The 26,517-nt window shown below is 44.0% G+C and overlaps 1 protein-coding gene across 10 annotated transcripts in view; it reads left to right on the forward strand.

The window, feature by feature from the left end:
- WWP2 (WW domain containing E3 ubiquitin protein ligase 2) overlaps nt 1-26,517 on the forward strand; it is a 180,092-nt gene that overhangs the window by 98,659 nt on the left and 54,916 nt on the right. For all 10 annotated transcript variants that reach the window (XR_010110280.1, XM_003814535.5, XM_003814536.5 and 7 more), the window contains one exon: nt 11,428-11,555. Coding sequence is in view for 9 of the 10 variants with exons in the window: in XM_003814535.5 (XP_003814583.1) it covers nt 11,428-11,555 (128 nt within the window). In the remaining variant the exon portion in view is untranslated. The remainder of the gene's footprint in view (nt 1-11,427; nt 11,556-26,517) is intronic.

The raw sequence follows: 26,517 nt of genomic DNA on the forward strand, positions 1-26,517 counted from the left end.
CCTACTGTGGGCTAGGCACACACTAGGTGCTGAGTCTCCAGAGGTTCACAAAACAAGACATGATCTCTGCCCTCATGAATATGTAGTGACACATAGCAGTGCCATAAAGGGAACAATTAGGATGTTATGAGAGAATGAAAGGAAATTTACTGTAGCCTGGGAGATGAGGGACATTTGGACTGAGATTTGGCCTGGGAATTTGGCCACCTGGGTGGAAAGTCCAGGAAGAGAATGCCGGGCAAGTAGATCAGCAAAGGGTCTGACTATCCCTTGGTAGGGGTCTAGAGAGGTATTCTGAGGGATGTCCATTGAACATATTCTTTTTGGAGCCTGCCTCCCTCCTGCTGAATTCCTGCCTTGTGATTTGTCGTGTCAGAACACTTAGAAATAATGCTCTACCCAGCTCATGCCTCTAATCCCAACTCTTTGGGAGGCCGAGGCTGGAGGATTGCTTGAGGCCAGGAGTTTGAGACCAGCCAGGACAACATAGCAAGACTCTATCTCTATTTAAAAAAAAAAAAGGAAAGAAAGAACACTCTAATATACTGTAGTCCCCCATTCATTCAAGGTCCTGTGTAGTCCTTTCTGGTCTGGAGCTATAGTAAAAGGAGGCAGTGAGTGGGCCAGATTCAAACAGGGAATGATGCCAGTAGCGAGAAAGTGAAGAGGCTTTTCTGGCGCACCTGTACAGGTTGTGCTCTGCATTCCTTGGGGGCCAGCACCATGGAGATTCCTCCTGTGCACAGTGGAGGTTGACGGGGATGCTCATCTCCTAAGCGGCAACAGTGTCCTATGCACTCATAATTCAGGGTCAGGGGATCTCAGGTCATAGGATAAATCACAGGCTGCTGTCTCTGTTCAGGGTACCTCAAGCCATCAATGGCCGCGTTGAACAGGTGAACACTTCCCCTCTGAACTCTCTGGCTCTCTTTCAAGTTTGGGAGGGCATTTGAGCACTCTTCTCAGCTAAGCCCAACATACAGCCTGGAAGTAGATTGGACAAGTCACCATTTACTATACCTTCTCTCTCAAGGTGAGTTTTTTTAGTCTAATGAAATTGCCACCTTTGAGAAGGTTGCTCTGTACTCTAGGGTGAGCAAAAGGAAATTGTTTGTCTTCCGGAAGTCTTTCTGTAATTTAGAATGGACTTGGCAGCGGTTTTATTTTTACCTTCCCTGTCATTTGTGAGGCTGGCAGTCCAGAGGTAGGGTGTGGAAAGGAGCCGTAAATTGCGCTTGCAATGACCAGAAGGGGCCCATTTTAACTCTAATTGTGCCTTTCCCGGTTCACTTCTCCTTTTACCCGCCCTCTCCTTTTTTTTTTTTTTTTTTCTAATCCACATTTGAGTGGGGAGGAAGAATTGAGGGGGGTGCAGGTGGGAGTAGGTTTATTTATTGGTGCTTCTCTGGGTGGTGGACACTGTTTCTTTTCCCATTACGGCTTCCTTTTTTATTTTTTCATGCTTCTATTTTAAGTGCCTGTTTCTTTCTGGTTCTGTCTTGCTGGAAACTGGCCCAGCTCCACTGAATTTTTTTTTCCATGCAGCTATTAAAAGACAATGACCAGTTAAGAGTGTGCTCAGAGGAAGGACAGACTTGAGGTGGGGAGCCCTCTTGGTTCTAGTAATCCTAGGCAAATACCGCTTACCCGGATTGGAATGTGAGAGGAGTTTTATTAGGCAATTTTACTTTTTGTGTCTGTTTTATAGGAGGAAAATCAATAATCAGGTTGTTTTGTTTTGTTTGTTTGTTTTGAGACAGACTTTCGCTCTTGTTGCCCCGGCTGGAGTGCAATGGTGTGATCTCGGCTCACTGCAACCTCAGCCTCCAGGGTTCAAGTGATTCTCTTGCCTCAGCCTCCTGAGTAGCTGGGATTACAGGCATTCGCCACCATGCCCGGCTAATTTTGTATTTTTAGTAGACACGGGATTTCTCCATGTTGGTCAGGCAGGTCTCGAACTCCCGACCTCAGGTGATCCACTCACCTCGGCCTCCCAAAGTGCTGGGATTACAGGCGTGAGCTACCGCACCTAGCCCTTGTTTTGTTTTTTTGAGATGGAGTCTCGCTGTGTCACCTAGGCTGGAGCGCAGCAGCAGGATCTCTCTCAGCTCACTGCAGCCTCCATTCCCCAGGCTGGTCTCGAACTCCTGACCTCAGGCAATCCAACCACCTCGGCCTTCCAAAGTGCTGGGATTACAGGCATGAGCCACCATGCCTGGCCAATAATCAGTTTTTATACCTTGAAACTTCTCTTTTGCTGAACTTGAACGCCAGTGGGCCTGAATCTGGGGTCAATGAACCTCCCTTTCATATTCTGGGCCTCTTTTACCAAGATAGAAAAGTATGCTTGGAACCTGGTATCCAGCCAGCCATGAATTTTTTTTTTTTTTTTTGGAAACAGGGTCTCTTGCTCTATTGCCCAGGATAGAGTGCAGTGGTGTGAGTGTGATCACAGCTCACTGCGGCCTCGACCTCCCCAGCTCAAATGATCCTCCCACCTCAGCCTCCCGCATAGCTGGGATCACAGGCACTTGCCACTATACCTGGCTAATTTAAAATAATTTTTTATGGAGACGAGGTCTTCCTGTGCTGCCAGGCTGGGTTTGCACTCTTGGGCTCAAGCAGTCCTCCGCCCTTGGCCTCCTAAAGTGCTGGGATTACAGGTGTGAGCCGCCACCCCCGGCCTAGCCATGAATTCTCGGCATTTGGGAGAGATATGTCCCTAGTCTTTATAGAATCCTACATGTATTAATTTAGAAATGTTTGTAGGGTCTTGAATTTTGCCTGAATCACATTCCCATCCACATTCTTGCTGTTTTTTTGAGCATACCCTCACGCCATACCTGCCTTCTACAACTTTTGCTCACTTTTACATTTTCTCCACAAATGGCTTTTTTAAATTATTAAGTTACTATAATTTACAAACAGTAAAATTTACCCTTACTAGTGTATAGTTCTGTAAGTTTTGACAAAAGCATACAGCCAGGTAGCCACTATCATAATCAAGATACAGAAAGGCTGGGCGTGATGGCTCATACCTGTAATCCTTGCACTTTGAGAGGCCGAGGCGGGTGAAGTCCTGAGGTCAGGACTTCAAGGCCAGCCTGGCCAACATGGTGAAACCCCGTCTCTACTAAAAACACAAAAATTAGCTGGGCGAGGTGGCAGGCGCCTGTAATCCCAGCTACAAGGGAGGCCGAGGCAGGAGAATTGCTTGAACCTGGGGGGGCAGAGGTTGTAGTGAGCCGAGATTGCGCCACTTCACTCCAGCCTGGGTGAAAGAGTGAAACTCCGTCTTAAAAACAAACAAAGAAACAAACAAACAAAAGATACAGAAAGTTTCATCACCCCAGAAAGTTCCCCAGTGCCCCTTTGTAGCCAGCTCCTCCTTGTACACGTCGCTGCTGGCAAGCATGGATCTGTATTCTTTCTCTAAGTTTGACTTCTTCTTGAATATCTTAAAAATGGAAATGTACACGTGTAGCCTTTGGTGTCTTTTACTTAGCATAATGCGGTTGTGATTCACCTCTGTTGCTGCATGTACCAGCACTTCATTATGCATTGAGTTTATTCCACTATGTGTATGTACCACAGTTGGTCTACTCATTCACCAATTGAAGGACTTGGAGTTGCTTACAGTATTTGGCGATTACAAGCAAAGCCTCTATGAACTTTTGCATACAGGCTTTTATGCAAACATGTTTTCATTTCTCATGGGTAAATACCTAGGAGAGGCGGGGTGTGGTGGCTCATGCCTGTAATCCCAGCACTTTGTTTGGGAGGCCAAGGAGGGTAGATTGCTTGATCTCAGGAGTTCGATATCAGCCTGGGCAACATGGTGAAACCCCTTCTCTACCAAAAATGCAAAAATGAGCTGGACATGGTGGTGCGCACCTGTGATCCCAGCTACTTGGGAGGTTGGGGTGGGAGGATTGCAGGAGCCCAGGAGGCTGCAGTGAGCCATGATCACGCCACTGCACTCCAGCCTGGGTGACAGAGTGAGACCCTGTCTGAAAATATTAATTTTTAAAAATACTTAGGAGTAGGATTGTCAGTTTGCATGCTAAGCATATATTTAACTTTATAAGAAACTGCCAAACAGTTTACAAAGTGGCTGTGTTCCCGCCATCAATGTATGAGAGTTCCAATTACTTTGCATCCTAATCCGGACTTATTACCGTAAGTTGTATAAAAACTCTGTCCATTCTTTTTGTTGTGAGAGACAGAGTCTCGCTCTGTCACCCAGGCTGGAGTGCAGTGGCACAATTTTGGCTCACTGCCACCTTGGCCTCCCGGGGTTCAAGCGATCTCCTGCCTCAGCCTCCTGAGTAGCTGAGATTACAGGCGCCAGCCACTATGCCTGACGAATTTTTACTTTTTTTTTTTTTTTTTCTGAGACAGAGTCTGGCTCTGTCACCCAGGCTGGAGTGCAATGGCTCGATTTTTAATAGAGAAGGGGTTTCACCATGTTGGCCAGCCTGGTCTCAAACTCCTGACTTGAAGCAATCCGCCTGCCTCGGCCTCTCAAAGTGTTGGGGTTACAGGCGTGAGCCACCACGTCCAGCCTAAAAAACTTTGTCCGTCCTGATAGATATGTAATGATATCTCATTGTAGTTTTAATTTGCACTTCCCGAAGAACTTATGATGTTGAGCATCTTTTTTTGTGCTTATTTTCCCTCTGTAGATCTTCTTTGGTGATGTGTCTGTTCAAATCTTTTTTTTAGTCGGGGTTTGGCTCTGTCGCGTACGCTGGAGTGCAGTGGCGTGATCTCAGCTCACTGTAACCTCCACCTCCCAAGCTCAAGCCATCCTCCTGCCTCAGCCTTCCAAGTAGCTGGGACTACAGGCGCTTGCCACCATAACTAGCAAATTTTTGTTATTTTTGTAGCGACAGGGTTTTGCCATGTTGCCCAGGCTGGTCTCGAACTCCCGACCTCAGGTGATCCGCCTGCCTCAGCCTCCCAAAGTGCTGGGATTACAGGCATGAGCCACCACACCCAGCCTCAAATCTTTTGATTATTTAAAAAATATTGGGGTTGTTCTCTGATTGCTGAATTTTAAGAGTTCTCTATCAATTCTAGATAAAATTCCTTTATCAGATATATATTGTCAACCATAAAAGTCACAAACTCTATAAATTTAGAAGAGAGAGCTTCATTTCTAAAGGGGGGTACCATAACCTGCAGGCAGGAAGTGGAGCCTCTACCTGAAACCAAAAAGCAGGCATTTCAAGGGAGGGAAAGATGAGACAGTAATTTACGCTAAACTGGTTGGCTAAGTTTACATATTTATCAGGTTATAGGAGAAGCTATAAATATTTATGAAGGGGACACACATGCATGTGTCATAAACTAACACGTTTGTTACATGTGTCCCTTGTTGCCCTTTGAGATGGACACTTAATATTTAAATGTATTACTGTTAGACCCTGTCAATCAGAAGGTGAAGCAGAGGACAGCAAGATACTGAGTGCACAGCCTCCGTGGCCTGGCCAGAACCACACCATAGTCAGTGGCCTCTTATCAGGAAGGAATGCTGGTCAGTTGCTGTGTGGAAACCACAAAAGGAAAGGCAGCGTGAGGCCATTGGTTGAAATCAGCAGTGAACAAGTCTTTTGAGAGGGTTGATTTTTGTTCAACACTGAGGAAAGAAAGACTTATGGTGGCTAGGGAAGGAGGGGGTGTAACGAGGTGTCTCTGACCTCGCATCTCATCATGGCTGGGAATTAAGGTTTTTAAGGTTTCTCTGGCGTCTTCTTGGCCAAGAGGGGGGTCCATTCAGTTGGTTGAGGAGCTTAGGATTTTATTATTATTTCTCAGTATTGTGGACTGTCTTGTCATTTTTTTGGACAGTGTCTTTAGAAGAGCAGGAGTTTAAAAATTTTGATGAAGCCACAAAATGCTTTTTAAAAAAATGTTTCACATTTTATTTATTTATTTATGGAGACGGAGTCTTCCTACATTGCCTGGGCCAGTCTCAATTGATCCTCCTGCCTCAGCCTCCCAAAGTGCTGGGATTACAGGCATGAGCCACTGCACCTAGCCTCATTTTATTAGATATTTTTGCTTTCTACAAATTTCTTCCCTATTTCCCCCTCTCCCTAGCTCCTTGCAACCATCATCCCGCTTTCTCACTCAATTAGTTTGGCTACTCCAGGTAACATTTAAATGGAACCACACAGGATTTGTCTTTTTGTCACGGGCTTCTTTCACTTAGCAGAATGTCCTCGAGGTTCATCCATGTGGTAGCCTGTGTCAAAATTTCCTTCCTTTTTAAGGTTGTGTAATACTCATATGTATGCATATACCATACTTTATCCATTTGTCGAGGATGGGTTGCTTCTACTTCTTGGCTATTGTGAATAATGCTGTTGTCTACCTGTGTGTGCAAATATCTCTCCTGAGGTCTTGCTTTCAGTTCCGTATTTATTTATTTATTTATTTATTTATTTATTTATTTATTTATTTTTGAGACAGAGTCTCGCTCTGTCGCCCAGGCTGGAATGCAGTGGTGCGATCTTGGCTCACTGAAACCTCCACCTCCTGGATTCAAGTGATTCTTCTGCCTCAGCCTCCTGAGTAGCTGGGACTACAGACATGCGCCACCAGGCCCGGCTAATTTTTCTGTTTTTAGTAGAGATGGGGTTTTGCCATGTTGGCCAGGCTGGTCTCGAACTCCTAACCTCAGGTGATCCACCTGCCTCAGCCTCCCGAAGTGCTGGGATTATAGGCATGAGCCACTGCACCTGGCCAAGGCTTTTTTTTTTTAAAACCAAACAAGCAAAATCCTTTTTTGTTTAATTACTCCACATGAACTGTTGCAAAGGTGACAATGGTCAGCGAGGCTGCACTGAGGTGACACTGTCACGTGGTCAGCCAGGCTCACTCACCAGCAGGTGGCTTCCCCAAAGCAGCATTGTGTGCTATGATAGAAATTTGTGTCTCAGCAGAATTACAAATCACAGCATTTCCACTAAGGTGGAAGCTCCTTGAGGTCAGGGACTCTGTTTTATCTCTAGAATGGGGCCTAACACCCAGAAAAGGATGATTGAGTACATTTCAGCGGCCCTCATGAAGGGCGAGGCCAGGTGTCCCATGACACCCAAGGCTCTGGCTGTCAGGGTGTAGCTGAGGATGGAGGCCAGGGCTTTGACCATCAAAGCTTAAATGTCAAGTGTCAGTAAGCAGCTCTGTCCTGGGGACCTCATCTGTGTCAGAACCGCTTTGGGGAGCGTGGGTCCTGGTCGTGGCTGGCCTGCCTTCAGGAGGCCTCAGTTCTTGAGAGAGGACCTTGAGTGAGGACACACCGCATCCTGAGAAGGGCGAGCTACAAAGAGAGCTGAATTTCTGTAATGAGTTGACTTAAAACCATTTGTGGAGTTTGGCCTGACTGGCACTGCCATTCTAACTGCTTTCTGCCTGCCCTGGGGGCTGTATAACTCGTCCCCTCCCCCTAAATGGTGAGGGGGCTTGGGCCAAGGTTGAAGTCATGGGCAGAGCCGAGCCTGGCTGTCTCAGCCATCACCCCGCATTTGTCTGGGTGCTATTTTGGCCCACGATGTGTGGTTTCAGCATCTGGGCCAGCTTTTCATCACAATATGATCCCATCTTTTATGGGTTGAGTGAGTTCTCCAAGAGAGGAAACTGCCAAAGAGAGGAGTTGCCTCAGATGTTGAGGCCTTCTCTTCCTTTAAGCGTCTTATTTTAAAGGTAACACAAGAGCCAAAAACTGGAAACTCCAGATTTAGGGCAAGGGGAGAATCTGGGGAGAGGGGATGTGGTGTTTGTGTGTGTGTTGGGGGGTGGTGGCTGGCCGCGGGCAGGGAGGTGGCAGTTCATGCAAAGTGGTCCCAGCTGCCCCTAGCTTAGGGCTGATCCCGCCCTGCCCAGCCCATCATTCAGGGTAAGCCGCTATCATTAGTGGTTAAGTGTTTCTGAAAGTATTCTCTCTCCATGCTGACCACATGCCCTTTCTGGGAAGGGAGGGCGGGGCCAGGGAGTAATGGGACCCACCCTATTGTCATGCCCAGCTGCTCTGCAGAGGGACAAGGAACCCGGGGCTGGAGTTGATCATGGACAGGTCTGTCTGAGGGGTTGACAGTGCACGTTTTGCAGGTCCTGCAGCTCTCTGAGGGGTCCAGCTTGCTCCTGGGGGCTGCAAGTTCCAAATCAGAGAGCCTTTTTGTCCTAGTAAAGGGATCCTTGGCTGAAACAAACCTTCTATTAACCAATTTTCTCCCTCAAGCTCTCTGCCCTCAACACATACACATGTGCACACACACACACACACACACAGACATACACACACAGATATGCACACATACACACACACCAGCTTGCTGAGGGCTGCCTGCCTTTCCATTTGGAACTCATTTGTGCTCATTCCACTTTTGAGGAGGAGCTGTGGTGAAATGCTTAAGGTGAACATTTCTTCCCATGAAGTGGGAACTTTGAAATATTCATCTTTGACTGAGGTGTGGTTGACAGCTTTTTGTTGTTGTTGTTGAGACAGAGTCTCTCTCTGTGTTGTCCAGGCTGGAGTGCAGTGGCACAATCTCGGCTAACTGCAACCTCCACCTCCCGGGTTCTAAGTGATTCTCCTGCCTCAGCCTCTGAAGTAGCTGGGATTATAAGCGCGCACCACCATGCCTGGCTAATTTTGTATTTTTAGTAGAGATGGGGTTTCGCCATGTTGGCCAGGCTGGTCTCGAACTCCTGACCTCAGGTGATCCACCTGCCTCAGCCTCCCAAAGTGCTGGGATTACAGGCATGAGCCACCGCGTGCAGCCAACAGCTTTTGATTTATGAAATTAGCTCAGGGAAAAAGTCAAGGTGGAAAAAGAGAGTCCACATTGAGTCTTTATTTCCACAGTTCAGTTGTACCCTGTCTCCATTGCCATGCAGTGTTTAGGTATGAGGGACTCCAGAGTTTGCTACGTTTCTCCCTTTTTCTCCTTTTTTTTTTTTTTTTGTTGGGGATTGGGGGCAAGAAAAACTTAAATTTTTTTTTTTTTTTAAACAAGGTCTCACTCTTTTGCCACGCTCTCAGGCTGAAGTGATCCTCCTGCCTTGGCCTCCCAAGTACCTGGGACCACAGGGGCACGCCACCACACCTGGCTAATTTTTTAAATTTTTTGCTAGAGATGAGGTCTCCCTGTGTTGCCCAGGCTGGTCTCAAACTCCTGGGCTCAAGTGCCATCCCATCTCAGCCTCCCAAAGCGTTGGGATTACAGGTGTGAGCCACTGCACCCAGCCAAAAATTCATGTTTTTTTCCTTACTCACAAGTATACAAGCTCAATGAAGGAAGCTGGAAAAATCTAGAAGAGCACAAAAGGGCTTCTGTATTCCCAATATCCAAAGATAATGACGGTTAAGATTTTGGTTTATGTTCATCTTGTCAAATTCTGTTTCTTACTTTAGAGAAGGTAGCTGGTCTGGGTGGTTCATATCCCTCAAGGAGCCTCCTGTTGACTGCCCCAACACACTGGACCAAAGACTCCCAGCAGGGTTGTTCTGCTGGAGGTGGATCCTCCCAGTGGGGAACTTTCTATTATAGCTCTTAATTTCACCATTGTCCAAATGACCAGCAAACAAATAGCCCAAGAGGAATTTAGCTTGAGTTCAGGCTTCCTGTCCCATCTTCTGACCTAAGAGCCTAGGCTCTTGACATTAAACTGCCTGTACATGAATCTTTGCATCATTTGGCTTACTTTCTGTAGAGCTTCTCTGTGTCTGTTTGCTTATCTGTAAAGCGGGGATAATAATATTAATCTACCTTTAGGGTTCCCATGTTAAATGAGAACATATATGTAACATGCATAGCACACACAGTGCCTGGAACATAATGTTAGAGTTCAGTGAATATTATATACTTCTGTAGCCATTATTATTACCTTTATTTATTTATCCTTTTTTTTTTTTTTTTTTTTTGGAGACACTCTCACTCACTCTGTCACCCAGACTGGAATACAGTGACGTGATCTTGGCTCCCTGAAACCTCTACCTTCTGGGCTCAAATGATCCTCCTACTTCAGCCTCTTGAGTAGCTGGGACTACAGGCATGCACCGGTAGTGCAGCTAGTTTTGTTTATTTTTTGTAGAGGCAGGGTCTCATTATGTTGCCCAGGCTGGTCTCAAACTCCTGGGCTCAAGCGATCCTCCCGCCTTGGCCTCCCAAAGTGTTAGGATAACAGGCGTGAGCCACTGTGCCCAGCCACCTTTATTGTTGAGAGTAGTTTTATCGCCCCATGTTGCATGGTACAAATTGTCTCTGGGTCTCTGTTTCTGTCTGGAGAGGGGTGATCTTTTCTTCACTGGATGGTATTTGAAACATCTCACAGTTGCAAAGTAGTAGATGCTTACTAAGTAGTAGAAGAGCCTCGTTTGGTGAAACAGATGAACCGAAGGACAGGGAGGCTTAGACATTTTCACTGAGTGGGCAAAGTCAAGCTGCAAAAAGAACTTGAGAGCACATGCTGCCTGTTGCCTTGTGTTCTCTGAAGATGCCTGATAGGTTTTCTGCTGCTAAATTCCACACTTTTCTTTGTGATTTGGGTCCATTTCTGCATTGCTTCTCATTTACTTGGATGGATTGTTGAGTCATCTTTTCTAGATAAAACATGTCTAGGCCAGGCATAGTGGCTCATACTTGTAATCCCAGCACTTTGGGAGGCTGAGGCGGGATGATCATTTGAGCTCAGGAGTTTGAGACCAGCCTTGGCAACATAGCAAGACCCCATCTCCCCAAAAATAAAAAAATGAGCCAGGCGTGGTGCTGTGCGCCTGTAGTCCAGCTACTGGGGAGGCTGAGGTGGAAGGATCACTTGAGCCCAAGAGTTTGAGGCTGCAATGAGCTATGATCGTGCCACTCCAGCCTGGGCAGCAGAGTGTGACCCTGTCTCTAAACAAACAAGTGAATGACAACAACAAAAATTGTCAACATATGCATTGACTGAAAGTTGTTTAATGCCCCTTGACTTTTATTGCCAAGGGAATCATCTTTCTAGCTATAGAGAAAATTGCTTTGGATAAGTTTTGAGCTCTTCTTGCCTAATGGGGGAAATATTTCATCTGAGCCTGTCCAGTGATTCTTGTTTATTTGTAACATTTGAGCCCAATAAAAATAATGTGATGGTCACAGGATATTTTGCCAATTATTTCAGATGTAGGGGCAGTTCACTCTGGATTTGTTTACTTGAAGTGGAAAAGTTTACACAAAGTTACCTTCTGAGCTTTTACCAAAAAGGAAACTTCCCTGGGTCTCTCTGCTTGGAACCAGCTTCTGTTGAGTCCAAAACTAGAGGGGCTATTAAAGGTCTTGTTTCCAATAAATGGCAGGAGAAGGGAATATGATGACTTAGGTAGGAAACACTTCTGTCCTTTTCACAGTGACATATGTCTGTCTGCTTTCTACTTTGAACCCCCAGGACGCACAGACATTCGGGTGCTTCAGCCAGAACAACCCCAGCAACCGGCGAGCAAAGCCCCGGTGCTCGGAGCCGGCACCGCCAGCCCGTCAAGAACTCAGGCCACAGTGGCTTGGCCAATGGCTCAGGTGAGTGATGGCACTGCACGCCAGCCTGCACTGAAGCTGTGGGCTCTCACCCGTTCTAACGTGGACACGGGATCCTGCCCACTGTGTCAGAATAGAGGGTGGGCGTCAGAAGGCTCTGGGACTAAACTGGATTTGAATCCATCAGTCTTTCTACTGACCCATCTTCTTCTCTCTCTGGCATATTCTGTACAGCCAAGGTTATTCTCCATATGACTGCGCTCTTATAAAATACTCATTTGCACAGAAATAAAAAGTCTTGTCTTTCTATAAAGACAATAAAAAGAAATGTCTTTTTTTTTTTTTTTGAGACGGAGTCTCACCCTGTCGCCCAGGCTGGAGTGCAGTGGCGCGATCTCGGCTCACTGCAAGCTCCGCCTCCTGGGTTCATGCCATTCTTCTGCCTCAGCCTCCTGAGTAGCTGGGACTACAGGCGCCCACTGCCACGCCCGGCTAATTTTTTGTGTTTTTAGTAGAGACAGGGTTTCACCGTGTTAGCCAGGATGGTCTCGATCTCCTGACCTCGTGATCGCCCATCTTGGCTTCCCAAAGTTCTGGGATTACAGGCGTGAGCCACTGCGCCTAGCCTTTCTATTCATTTTTTATCTGCATTGGATTTCATGTTGGGGAGGATATCTCATTTATACATAGCATATTTTTTATTTCCTTCACGTAAGGGAATTATCAGACTAAGGAAATATAGGACTAAGTATTGTTGCTAAGAGCTGAGTCAGATGATGGCATCACCGGTGAATGGGTTGAGATGCTGACTGGGGCAAAGCCAGGTAACTACTTGGGGGTGTGCAGGGGCCATCCCGACGGGGGCCCCATTTGAGAGGAGACAGTGCCGTCCACGTGCACATGGAACTTCCCCACACTTGGCTCTGCTTCCCCGTAAGTGAGATGGGAAGGACCTATTTCAAAACAACTCATTTTCCGTCCTGCTCTCCCTCTCTCTCATCAGGACAGAGTCAAAAAGGAAAAAGAAAAAACAAACCCATTCATTTCTATAAACTTCTCAAAGATTGTCAAATCTTTAGAGACTGCTGGTCGTTTGGTAGTTTGTCTTCATTTCGGGCAGTTGGGCTGGGACGTAGATGTTTCGCTTGGATGAATTGTAGGTAGAGGAATGCAGGTGTTGAAATTTGGTAAGTGACGCTGAGATAGTTTTCTAGTGCTCGTGACAGCAGAGGTGTGGCGTAAAGGCCAGGAGACCCAGAGCAGCGTGGCTTTTCACGGAAGTGTTGTTGTGGCATTGTTAAGTGACCTCTGTGACAAACTTACTGAGTGGAAGAAATTGATTTGGGTTCCTTTGCAATACCCTTCAGTTCTGTGGCAGCACCATATGGGGGCTTCAGAGTCCCCGTGGCTGCTGCTGTTGCCTGGGTACCCTGTCATCTTCAGTGGACCGCAAGATGGAGTGGTCTGTGTCCTACAAAGCCCACTGTGAGTGCAGTGGCCTGACCTCCTCCCTGAAGTTTGGGAGCTGCCTGAAGGACTTGAGTGAACTGACTAGCCCACCCTGAGCCTTGGGGAAGAGGAGGAGCTGCAGGTGGGGAGTCCCAGGGCTGCCATCTCAGCTGCCTGGTGCCCCTGTGCCACCCACTGTATCCTTGTGCTGGAACATCCGGTGGTAGCTGAGCCTGGCCTTCCTGTCTGTGTGAAGGAGACAGCAAAGTGATGGCCGTGAGCCATAGTATAGAGAACCATAGGCAGCTCTGCGAGCATTTTTCTCTTAGAAAACTCAGTGGCTTGTGGAGGAGGGCAGTGTTTACAAATGGGGACGGGGGACTGGCTTTTAGGAACCAGCTGATTCCCAGGTGCCATGGCAGAGCTACTAGCAGCTTTGTTCTGCCAGATGCCTGTGTTATTGAGATCATGGTTTCCCGCAGCTACCTCTGCTTTTCCTATAAAAACTATTGGTGAATTGATTTTCTTTGGTGATGGTCCTTGAGTCACTCTTGGACATTTCAATAGAGCTGTATTTCCCCTACATTTATTTTTAGGTACCATTACTTATTGTCCTTATCTCTAGGAACCTTATGTTCTAGCAGACAAGGCAGGTGCCAGCCGTGTCTTCAAAAGCCAGGTGTCTCTAACCTTGGACTGCCTTGGAAGTGTTTCATGGTGGTGTCTCTCAGTGCCCAAACCTGTTCCTAAGATCCATCTCTGAAGGGCAGTTGTATTTTAGGGATTTCTGCCCACTCCAGTGCTGAGGGCTTGATGTCCATCTCTCCCCTTTCTGCTGTGATGGTGGTTCACCTTTACCTCACAGGCAGCCTGTACTTTATATAACGTCTGCCCCAAGGGTACAGAACAGTGTCACCTTTGCCGTGGGGAGCAGGCAGAAGCTCCCCTCTTCAGCAGCGCAGGACCAGAGGGGGGTCGAGGGTGTGAATGAGGACATCTTCATCCCTCAGGCTGCTGCTGTGAGAATTCTGAGGACCAGTTCCAAGATGGTGGTGGTGGGGAGCTCTGCCTCCTGGAAGAGTTTCCACAGACTTGCGAGATTTATTTAGCAGCCTTTTTTGGCTGCACACTGCAGTTATGCATGAAAAAGAAATTTGAGGCCAAACCGGAGCTGGGTTCCAGGTGGTTTTTTTATGTTGTCACAACCATAAAGTATCCATTTTTATAAAACAAGAGTGAATGGCAGCCTGTCTGTATAAATATTATATTTCTAAGTTTTAGAAGTGGTGGAATCAAGAAATAGACTAATGGCATAGCCCTTCATTGAGACTTGTATGGGATGATTTACTTGCTAATTCTTTATTGAAGACTTTACCCCCAAATTTTACATATTTTACTTCTTCCCTAAATGTAACTTCCATACACATCAGTCAGAAGTTGCATCAGCCGTGGTCAGATTCCGATTCTTCATCTTTAATGCGTTTAAGGCCCAGTGACTCGCTAGGTCTTAGTTTTCTCATTTATAAAATTAGGGCAAAAGGTGGGCGTGGTGACATGCATCTGTAGTCCCTGCTACTCAGGAGGCTGAGCCAGGAGGATCGTTTGAGCCTAGGAGGCAGATGTTGCAGTGAGCTGAGATGGCACCATTACACTCCAGCCTGGGCAACAGAGTGAGACCCTGTGTCAAAAAAAAAAAAAATTACAGCAAAAGTATATATCTCATAAGCTGTCATAAGGCATAAATTACAGACACACCTTCAAGATATTATGGGGTTGTTTCCAGACTATCACAGTAAAGCGAATATCACAAAAAAGCAAGTCACATGAATTTTTTGGTTTCCCAGTGCATATAAAAGTTATGTTTACACTATACTATAGTCCATAAAAGGTACAACAGCATTATGTCTAAAAAATGTATACACCTTAATTAAAAAATGCTTTATTGCTAAAAATGCTAACAATTACCTGAGCCTTTAGCCAGTGGAAATCTCTTCACTGGTGGAAGGTCTCGCCTCGATGTTGATGGCTGCTGACTGATCAGGATGGTGGTTGTTGAAGGTCAGGGTGGCTGTGGCAATTTCTAATAAGACAACATGAAGTTTGCCGCATCAGTTGACTCTCCCTTTCATCAAAGATTCTCTGTAGCATGCGATGCTGTTTGATAGCATTTTAGCAACAGTAGAAAATCTTTCAAATTTGCAGTCAATTCTCTCAAACTTTGCCGCAGCTTTATCAACTAAGTATATGGAATATTCTAAATCCTTGTTGTCATTTCAACAATGTTCACAGCATTTTCACTAGAAGTTGATTCCATCTCAAGAAACTGCTTTCTTTGCTCATCCATAAGACACAACTCCTAATCTATTCCAGTCTTCTTATGAGATTGAAGCAGTTTAGTCACATCTTCAGGCCTACTTCTTATTCTAGCTCTCTTGCTATTTCCACCACACCTGCATTTCCTTCCTCCACTGAAATCTTGAACCCCTCAGAGCCATCTGTCAGGGTTTGAGCTTCTTCCAAACTCCTGTTGTGTTGATATGTTGACCTCCTCCCATGAATCACAAATGTTCTTAATGGCATCTAGGATGGTGAGTCCTTTTTAGTTTTTATTTATTTTTTATTTTTTTATTTTTTTGAGATGGAGTTTTGCTCTTGTTGCCCAGGCTGGCATGCAGTGGCATGATCTCAGCTCACTGCTGCAACCTCCGCCTCCTGGGTTAAAGCAGTTCTCCTACCTCAGTCCCAGGAGTAGCTGGGATTATAGGCATGCACCACCACACCCAGCTAATTTTTGTATTTTCAGTAGAGATGGGGTTTCATCATGTGGGCCAGTCTGGTCTTGAACTCCTGACCTCAGGTGATCTGCCTGCCTTGGCCTCCCAAAGTGCTGGGATTGTAGGCTTAAGCCTTTAGGAGGTTTTTAATGGGTTTTGGCCACATCCATCAGAGGAATCATGATCTAAGGCAGTTATAGCCTTATAAAATGTATTTGGTTTTTTTGGGGCATGTTTTTCGGGGTTCTTTTTTTTCGTTTTTTGTTTTTGAGATGGAGTCTCACTCTGTTGCCTAGGCTGGAATGCCATGGCATGATCTTGGCTCACTATAACCTACACCTCCCGGGTTCAAGTGATTCTTATGCCTCAGCCTCCAAAGTAGCTGGGATTACAGGCATCTGCTACCACATCCGGCTAATTTTTGTATTTTAGTAGAGACAGGGTGTCATCATGTTGGGCAGGCTGGTCTCAAACTCCTGACCTCAAGTGATTCACTTACCTCAGCCTCCCAAAGTGCTGAGATTATAGGCGTAAGCCACTGTGCCCAGCCATAAAATGTATTTCTTAAATAGTAAGACTTGAAAGGCAAGATGACTCCTTGATCTATGGGCTACAGCATGGATGTTGTGTTAGCGGGCATGAAAACAACATTAATCTCCTTGTAAATCTCCATCAGAGCTCTTGGGTAACCAGGTGCATTATCTTTGAGCAGTAATATGTTGAAAGGAATCTTTTTTCCTGAACAGCAGGTCTCAACAGTGGGCTTAAAATATTCAGTAAACCATGCTGCAGACAGATGTGCTGTGATCCAGGCTTTGTTGCTCCATTTATAAAACACAAGCAGAGTAGATTTAGCATAATTTATAAGGGCCCTAGGATTTTCAGAATGTTAAGTGAACATTGGCTTCAACTTAAAATCATCAGCAACATTAGCTGCTAAGAAGAGAGACAACCTGTCCTTTGAAGCTTTGAAGGCATTAACTTCTCTTTATCTATGAATGTCCAAGATAGCATCTTCTTGCAATAGAAGGCTCTTTTGTCAACATTGAAAAGCTGTTGTTTCGTGTAGCCAACCCCGTCAGTGATCTTAGCTAGATCTTCTGGATAACTTGCTGCAGCTTCTTCTTCAGCATTTTCTTCACTTGGACTTTTACGCTGTGTTTGAGGGATCTTTCCTTAAACCTCATGAACCAATCTTTGCTATCTTCCAACTTTTCTTCTGCAACTTCCTCACCACTCTCAGCCTTCATAGAATTGAAGAGAGTTAGGGTCTTGCTCCAGATTAGGCTTTGGCTTAAGAGAATGTCGAGGCTGGTTTGATCTTCTTTTCAGACTACTCCCTATTGCTTTCTCCCTATCGCTTTTCTTGGTAAGGCTGTTTTACTTTCTTATCACTCAAGTGTTCATCAGAATAGCACTTTTAATTTCCTTCAGGAACTTCTCCTTTGCATTCACAACTTGGCTAACTGGCACAAGAGCCCCAGCTTTGGCCTGTCTTGGCTTTCAACCCACCTTCCTTATCACTAAACAATAATTTCTAGTATTTGATTTAAAGTGAGAGACATGTGACTCTTCCTTTCGCTTGAACACCTAGAGGCCATTGTAGGGTATAAGGAGAGAGAGAGAGAGAGAGAACAGCCAGGCGGTGGAGCCGTCAGAACACACACAATATTTATTATTAAATTTGCTTTTTATTTATTTATTTATTTATTTATTTATTTATTTATTTATTGAGACAGAGTCTCATGCTGTTGCCCACGCTGGAGTGCAATGGCATGATCTTGGCTCACTGCAACCTCCGCCTCCCAGGTTCAAGCGATTCTCCTGCCTCAGCCCCCCCAGTAGCTGGGATTATAGGCGCGTGCCACCGTGCCCAGCTAATTTTTGTATTTTTAGTAGAGCTGGGGTTTTACCATGTTGGCCAGGCTGATCTCGAACTCCTGACCTCAGGTGATCCACCCGCCTCAGCCTCCCAAAGTGTTGGGATTACAGGTGTGAGCCACTGTGCCCAGCCCAAATTTGCTATTTTATATGGATGGAGTTTGTGGCACTGCAAAACAATGGCAATATTAATATATCAAAGATCACTGGTCACAGATCTCCATGACGGATATAAATAACAATAATGAAAAATTTTAAGTTGGAAAAGTTTGACATATTCTGAGAATTACCAAAATGTGACACAGAGACATGAAGTGAGTTCATGCTGTTGGAAAAATGATTGAGAAATAGACCTGCTGGATGTCAGGTTGCCACAAGCCTTCAGTTTGTAAAAAATCACACAGTGCAACTCAACAAAACAAAGTATGCCTGTATATAAAACATGCAGAGTGTTTGGCAGGGTGCCTGGCACAGAGCTTTTATCTTTATGAATAATTTCATGGAGTTTTAATTATGCAGCATGAATATATACATTTTTCACTTCATTTTTCTTTTTTAAAATTTTCTTATAGAATGGGGGTCTCATTTTGTTGCCCAGGCCAGTCTCCAACTCCTGGCTTGGATCGATCCTCTTGTCTCGGCCTTCCAAAGTGTTGGGATTGCAGACGTGAGCCACTGCACCCAGCCTGTTTTTATACATGGTTTCATGTATCTATGTGCTCTTCTTTGCTTTTTAAAAGTGACCTCATACTATTTTGCAGTTAATGTTCCGTAATTCATCTAACCATTCCTTAATTCTTGTGTATTTCCCTGTTACAAAATTCTGCTGTAAATACCTGCATATAGCTTTGTTTCTTGAGTGAAATTCTTAAGACAAAGGATGTGAATTTTAAAAATGAGCTCTAGTGTGTATTAGCTGACCGTCTTTCTAAGAGAATCAATCATATATCCAAAGTAGTATAAAATATTCATAAAGTGGTATATGAGGTTTATTTTTTCTGCAGCCTTGTAAATATCGGTTTATAATTTTTTGCTAATAGTATTAAGTGCCACCTAATTGGCTAAAAAGTTTAACCTCGTTGTGTTTTCTCATTTACTAGTTGCTTAACTATTTCTTTTTTCTTGTGTCTCTTTTCATAGTATTTGATCATTTGTCCTTCCGAGATTTAGAAGTTTATTTTAGAGGTTTATATAAGTTCTTAGTATATTCTAGGTACAATTTTTAAAAATTGTAGTGAAAAACACATAACATGAAATTTACCATTTAAACCATTTTTAGGTGTGTAATTCAGTGGCATTAATTATAATCACAATGTTGGGTAACTGTAACCACCAGTGTCCATTTCCAGAACTTTTTCATCATCCCAAACGGATTCTCTGTATCCATTAAACAATAACATTTCCCCCCAACCTGACCGGCCCCCGCCCACAGCCCATGGTGACCCCTATTCTCCTGTTTCTGCATTTTCTTATTCTAGATACCTCATATAAGTGGACTAACGTGTCCTTTTGTGTCTGGCTTATTTCACTTAGTGTGGCATTTTTGATTCATCCATGTTGTAGCGTGTATCAGAATTTCCTTCCTTTTTAAGGCTGAATAATATTCCATTGTATATACATACCACATTTTGTTTCTCCATTCATCTGTAGATGGACATTTGGGTTGTCTCCACCTTTTGGCTGTTGGAATAATGCGGCTGAGAACTTGGCTGTACAAGTATCTGAGCCCAAGATTTCAGTTCTTTTGGTTGTATACCTAGGAGTGGAATTACTATGGTAATTTTGTATTTAACATGTCATGCCCATGCTAATGGGCATGACGTGTGTAGCTGCAAATTTTATCTGTTACATTTATAAGTTTTCCCATATCACTGTTTTGCATTTTATCTTACTTCTGTGAGTATTGCAGAAAAGGATTTAAGAATTTTAAAAATAATTAGGCCTGTGCATTTAAAAAATGTGTATAATTTCGGTTTTTGCGTCAATAATGTAAAAGTTCTTATCTATAAAATGAGATACTTTTTTTTTTTCTTTATGGCCACATTGGATCTGCAGAGATAAATACTTTTTTCTGTTTTCGCTTGCTTTCTTCATGATGTTATGTTATCAAAATAAATATCCCATTGGAATTTATAGTGTTATATGTGTCACTATAATATATAACTATAAATATGTATTTATACATAATATATATTATATAGACATGTATATAAAATGAGGACTGGGTCTAAATTATTTTCTATGCTGGGATCCTATTATCACAAAGACATTAAGTAAACAGTGTCATTTTTTACTGTGTTTTTTTTTAGTGTTGATCACTTTTAACATTCTTACATACAGTGAGAATTTGTTTCTTGTTTTGAGTAAGTCCCATATGATTTTTATTACTGATGTGTTATCGTATTTTCTTTAATGTCTGGAAGAGCTAGTTTTGCCTTTTTTTCCTCCATGATATTCTTTGATCGTTCATACATTTTCAAAACAAATTTCAGACTTTGAATTCTTTGAAGCACAGTAGGATGTAAGTAGGAACCGTGTTCATCTGTATATACACCGGGGAAGGATTTTACCTTCCCATCAATCAGGTAACACAGTATGGCTTCGTCCATTTTTAAGTTTTGCTCCTTTTTTCCTCACGTAATATAACTGTTTATCTTTATATGAGCTTCACTCATCCCATGCCGTGCTAATTACGAAATCTTTGTCCAGTTTTGGTTGCTCTCGTGAAGAGCCGACTGATCAGCTGCCTTGGCAGTGCATTTGCTTGTGTTTCATGGGTGAAAGACACCAACTGCTTTACTGTGGCCCACATGTTACGAGCTGATCTTCAGTAGAAAGAACTTCTGTTGTTATTGGTGCTGGCTTTCTACGTGCCTGAGTGCAGGGCCGAGAAGTCCTGAGTGTCCACCACGAGTCTGTGATACACCACACGCACCTAAGCATCTTGGAACACACAGTGGACTGGCAGTGTCTCTAGGATTAAGCAAAAGAATTTCCAATTCCTGATCTTTTTTTTGGCTAACTGTGACTAGAGTGTGTCCCAGTCCTGAATGAATATGTGATTCATAAAGTTAGAATGTTTCACCAACATCACAGAGGGAACCTTGTGAAATACCCAAGGTTATAGAAAGCAGAGGCCATGCAACTGCCATCTTACTGCTTACCATTTGGTACCCCACTTTCCCTCCTTGGTACCCCACTTTCCCGGTCCTTGGTACCCTACTTTTCCTCCCATTTGGGAAACATCAAAGCTGTCTTCGCTCCCCACGCCCACTGTTTTTACTTCGTGGTGTTCTGGTTTGAGTACTGGTTCTGCTACTTGCTGACTGCACATCGCCTCTCTGAGTGGTCCCTCTGTGAGCCTCAGTTTTGTCTGCAGTGAAATGGGAATAATAATATCTTCCTCATAAGGGCATTGGGAGGATCAATGAGCTAATAAAAGTAAACTTGCTAAAGGCAATGCAGGATCCTGGGTTGGATCTTGGAACAGAAATAAAACATTAGTGCAAAAGTTGGTGAAATCCAAATAAAGTCTGGAGTTTAGTTAATAGTAGTATACTAATTATTATTTTAGCATTGGCAAATATGCCATGATTATATAAGATAGTATTATTAAGGGAAACTGGGTGAAGACCATACTATCTTTTCAGATTTTCTGAAAGTAATATCCAAAATTATTCCAAAATAAAACAAAAAGAACCTGTGGTTTTAAATTTTTTGAATTTTTTATTTTTTAGATAGAGCCTCACTCTGTCACCCAGGCTGGAGTGCAATGGCATGCTCTCAGCTCACTGCAGCCTCCCCTTCCTGGGCTCAAGCGATTCTCCTGCCTTAGCCTCCCGAGTAGCTGGGACTACAGGCACACGCCACCACACCCAGCTAATTTTTTCTATTTTTAGTAGAGACAGAGTTTTGCCATGTTAGCCAGGCTGGTCTTGAACTCCTGACCTCCAGTGATCCACCTGCCTTGGCCTCCCAAAGTGCTGGGATTATAGGGGTGAGTCACTACGCCCAGCCTAATTTTTGTAGAGATGGGGTTTTGCCATGTTGACCAAGCTGGTCTCGAACTCCTGGCTTCAAATGATCCACCTGCTTTGGCCTCCGAAAGTACTGGGATTACAGGCATAAGCCACCGCGCCCAGCCTAAGTTTTGTATTTTTAGTAGAGATGGGGTTTCACCATGTTGACCACACTGGTCTTGAACTCCTGACCTCAGGTGATTCACCTGCCTCGGCCTCCCAAAGTGCTGGGATTATAGGTGTGAACCACTGCGCCCAGCCTAAAGAACCTGTTTTGTAAATGATATTGTTATACAAATGTCAGGTGGTTTTATTTCAAATATCTTTCTTTTATTTTTTAGTTTTTAATTTTTTTATTTCTTTTATTTTCCCTTTGAAACTCACCTATTCAATCAAATGTCTTTCTTTTGCTAGATTATTGGGCTTATTGAATAAGTATTTCTTGAACAAATATTTGTCAAATGTTAAGCATTACGGACAATGTAAAGCATATAAGATAAGGCCTCTGCCCTATGATCTTGTTCCAGAAAAGAAGTTGAAACCACACATCAGCAAAGTCAAAACAGCATGTCACAGGGGCTGTGCGACTGAGTAGCTGAGACCATGGGTGCTGTGGGCTTCACAGTGTGGAGTGCTTTCCCTGGGCCGCAGGGGTGGGGAGGGCGTCCAGGGAAGAAGGCCGATGTGGGCAAAGAGATGCAGCAAGAACACAAGGGACAGAGAGTGGAAGTAGTGAAAAATGCGGGAAACAAATCTGCCCTCGCTCTCAAGATGGGTGCAGTCCTTTTGGGGAGATATGGGTGTACATCAAATAATTAGGATTAAAAGTTAGAGAACATTGGCTATATTGAATACAGTTAAAAGTTAATACAGCAGACTGGGTGCGGTGGCTCATGCCTGTACTCCCAGAACTTTGGGAGGCTGAGGCAGGCAGATCACTTGAGGTCAGGAGTTCCAGACCAGCCTGGCCAACATAGTAAAACCCCATTTCTACTAAAAATACAAAAATTAGCCAGGCGTGGTGGCATTCGCTTGTAATCCCAGCTACTTGGGAGGCTGAGGCAGGAGGATCGCTTGAACCCAGGAGGTGGAGGTTGCAGTGAGCCAAGATCATGTCACTGCGCTCCAGTTTGGGTGGCAGGGTGAGACTCCATCTCAAAAAAAAAAAAAATTAATACAGCAATTCTGTAAGGCATGATGGACTTGTAACTCCTTGTCTTTGACAATCCAGTTTTTCTATTTGAAGCCTCATTAGACTTGAGTATGGTGCCCTGTCCCTGGTTGACCAGGGTGACCGTGGGCCAGTAATGTATTGTTAGAACTTAATTTCTGCTGACTATGAGTTGTGATGGGGTGGATTGACTCCTGAGGTTCTTTCAAGCTTTCATGTTCTAAGAATGTGCACACACACACACACTCACTCCTACTTTTTGAGGGCAGAAGAAGGGTACTCGTGAGTATTCGTGGGCACAGAAGGCTTGTCCATGCTAGGATATCTAGCCTTCATATTTTTCTGTTTCCAAATCTGAACTCAAGGTATAGCGCAAACTTTCTTTTTTTCAACTTTAAGTTCCGGGGTACGTGTACAGGATGTGCAGGTTTGTTACATCGGTTAAACATGCGCCATGGTGGTTTACTGCACAGATCAACCCATCACCTAGGTATTAAGCCCAGCATCGGTTAGCCATTCTTTCTGATGCTCTCCCTCCCCGCACCCCACCCTGCAAAAACTGTTAAACAGAAGAGCTACTATGGGTGAACCAGGTTGACTCAGAGGCTCTTGGTTAGGCCTGTGGACATGCACAGCCCTGGAGGGAACCTTTCTAACTAGATTTGCAGCTGCATAAACAGTCAGATCCGAGTAGTGTTGATTGGAGGGTCTTCTGCCCTGGCATGCCATGGGGGCTCTGCTTTTGTTCTTTTCGTGGTCAGCTATTTCGTAATAATTATTTTTAATAGTAGTACATATATGTTACTAAAACTTTAAAAAAATAAAAGCTTAGACAGTATAAAGAGTGTCTTTTTCCTATTCTGCTCACCTTCAGTTTCCTCCCCCAAGGCCCACTGTTGTGTTTCTTGCGGTTCTTTCAAAGATATTCTTGGAATATACAAGCGTATGTATATATATTCCTTGAAAAAACACACACATGTGTATGCACACAAACTCACAAATGATAGCACAATTATACATTGTTCTGCACTTTTTCATTTAGTAGTTATCTTAGAATGTTCCCACACTATTTGAAGCTAACTTGAAGAGCTTCGTTCACCTCCCCTTTCCCCACTAACTCCAGCCAAGGATGGGGACAATTTTAGGATCAAAAAGAATATTAGGCTGGGTGCAGTGGCTCATGCCTGTGATCCCAGCACTTCGGGAGGCTGAGGTGGGAGGATCGCTTGAGCTCAGGAGTTTGAGACCAGCCTGGGCAAAATAGTGAGACCCTATCTCTACAAAAAATAAAACTAAAAATTAGCCAGGCGTGGTAGCATGAGCCTGTAGTCCCAGCTGCTTGAGAGGCTGAGGCAAGGGGATTGCTTGAGCCTGGGAGGTCAAGGCTGCAGTGAGCCATAATTGTGCCACTGCACTCCAGCCTGGGTGACAGAGCAAGACCCTATCTTAAAAACAAAAAACAATGGATTGAAATATTTTAAAACATATTTGAATCCAGTGCCTCATAAAGATTCTTAAACAAAATGAAACCTCATTGTTCATTTTTAGAGGATGCAAGGAAATCAACTCATTCTGAAGACTGGTAAACAAAGGGAAAGAAGCAAGCATTTCTCCTGCCTTTTCTTTACAAACTTAACCTCCAGGAAGCCAAATAGTTGATATGGGGAGGTTTCTCTTTATAGAAGTATTGTAGCTAATAAATGAAGAAGGTGTGGTAGAATTAGAATATTACTATTTTGCAGGCTTCAGTGAATTATTTAATTATTTAAGCCTATTTCTGAACTTTCTTATTAATTGACACTTGCCTATTCATACATCAGTACCACATTGTTTTAATTGCTGTAGCTTTGTAGTATGTTTTAATACTTTAGAAACTCCCCCTACACACACACACCACTCTTTTACAAACTCCTCCTACACACACACACACACACACCATTCTTCTTCTTTAGAATGTTCATGGCTATTCTTGTGTATTTCGTTTTCCTAATAAATTTTAGAATAAATTCATCTAGCTCTGAAAAAAGTCATAGTATTTTTTAAAAAATTGAGTAAAATGTATAGCTGTGCATAAAGTGAATTGCCATCTGTTGTGTTTTACTGGCTTGCCTGAGATAGAATAGGAATATAAATATCAAGCCTTGCATTTCTGTTAGGGAAACATTAATTGCACAAGATTTAGTCATTTATTAAACAACTAATTTAGCCTGTGTACCAGGCAATATTTTATATACTTCAGAGAAAACAAGCAAATAAATCATAGCCAATTTCTAGCATCAGGCTCTTACCTGTTTGTTAAGATCTAGCTTGGCATCCATCACATCATATGAAGAAATTTGACTTTCAGCTGACCACCAGTTCCATGTGTGCCAATTTTTACATGGTTGCTAAGAGTTATTATAATCTCCGGTTGAATTAGAGGATGTGCAGAGAGGGAGAAGTGGAGCATAGTGACAAGTGGTTTAGGCTCTGGAGGCAGACAGCAGGGTGTGAATTAGGTGCTATATGACCTTGAGAGGTGTTGTAGCCTCTTTGAGCTATAGTTTCCTTAAGTGTTAAGTGGGGATATCAATTGTAACTAACTTGTGGGGTTGCATGTGAGGCCTAAATGAGATAATCTAAAGTGCTTTGCACCTTTCCTGCACATGCTGGTGTTCTGGAAATGTTACCTGGTATTTAAGTTGGTAATCTGACTCTGCTGGCCTCATGGTATCTGATTTATTATGTTTAGTTCCTGATATGATTAGCTAGAAGAGGCAGTAGACGATATCTCGAAGAGGGCAGCCAGATGATCGGGAAAGGGGGGTTGCCTAGAAACACTGAAGAAATGGTAGGCCTCTTTACTAGAAGAGGGAATACTAACATGAAACAGTAGCCATTGATTGGTTGGTTGATTGATTGATGGGTCTCACCCTGTCACCTAGGCTGGGTTGCAGTGGTGCAATCATGGCTCACTTCAGCCTCCACCTCCTCAGCTCCAGTGATTCTCCCTCAGCCTCCTGAGTAGCTGGGACCACAGGTGGGCACCACCATGCCCAACTACTCTTTTAAATTATTTGTAGAGATGAGTCCTTGCTAGGTTGCCCAGGTCTGGAATTCCTGGGCTCAAGCAATCCTCCTGCTTCAGGCTCCCAAAGTGCTGGAATTAGAGGCAAAGTATCTAGGTATCCGGCCTAGATACTTTGAATTGCTTTGGAGATAGAGATGGGGAGACTCAGACCAGGTAATAGAATCAGCCTCACATGAAGAAAAAAAAAAACCAAACAAACAACTTTCTGGACCAGGTGCCCTGGCTCATGCCTGTAATCCCAGCACTTTGGGAGGCTGCAGTGGGCATATCACTTGAGGCCAGGAGTTCGAGACCGACCTGGCCAACATGGTGAAACCCCGTCTCTATTAAAAATACAAAAATTAGCTGGGTGTGGTGGCGCACACCTGTAATCCTAGCTACTTGGGAGACTGAGGCATGAGAATTGCTTAAACCTGGGAGGCAGAGGTTGCAGTGAGCCAAGATGGTGCCATTCCACTCCAGCTTGGGTGACGGAGCGAGACTGTGTCTCAAAACAAAACAACCCCTCACCAACTTTCTGGCAAGTACATCTGTTCAATGATGGGATGATTCTGTAGTGAGCTCCCTGTAAGAAACGTTCACGAAGAATCTGGATAGCCACTTGTTAGGGATACAACAAAAAGAATTTTTGCATTAGGAA

The sequence above is a fragment of the Pan paniscus genome, chromosome 18 (genome assembly GCF_029289425.2).
Source record: "Pan paniscus chromosome 18, NHGRI_mPanPan1-v2.0_pri, whole genome shotgun sequence".
Taxonomy (NCBI): Eukaryota; Metazoa; Chordata; class Mammalia; order Primates; family Hominidae; genus Pan; species Pan paniscus.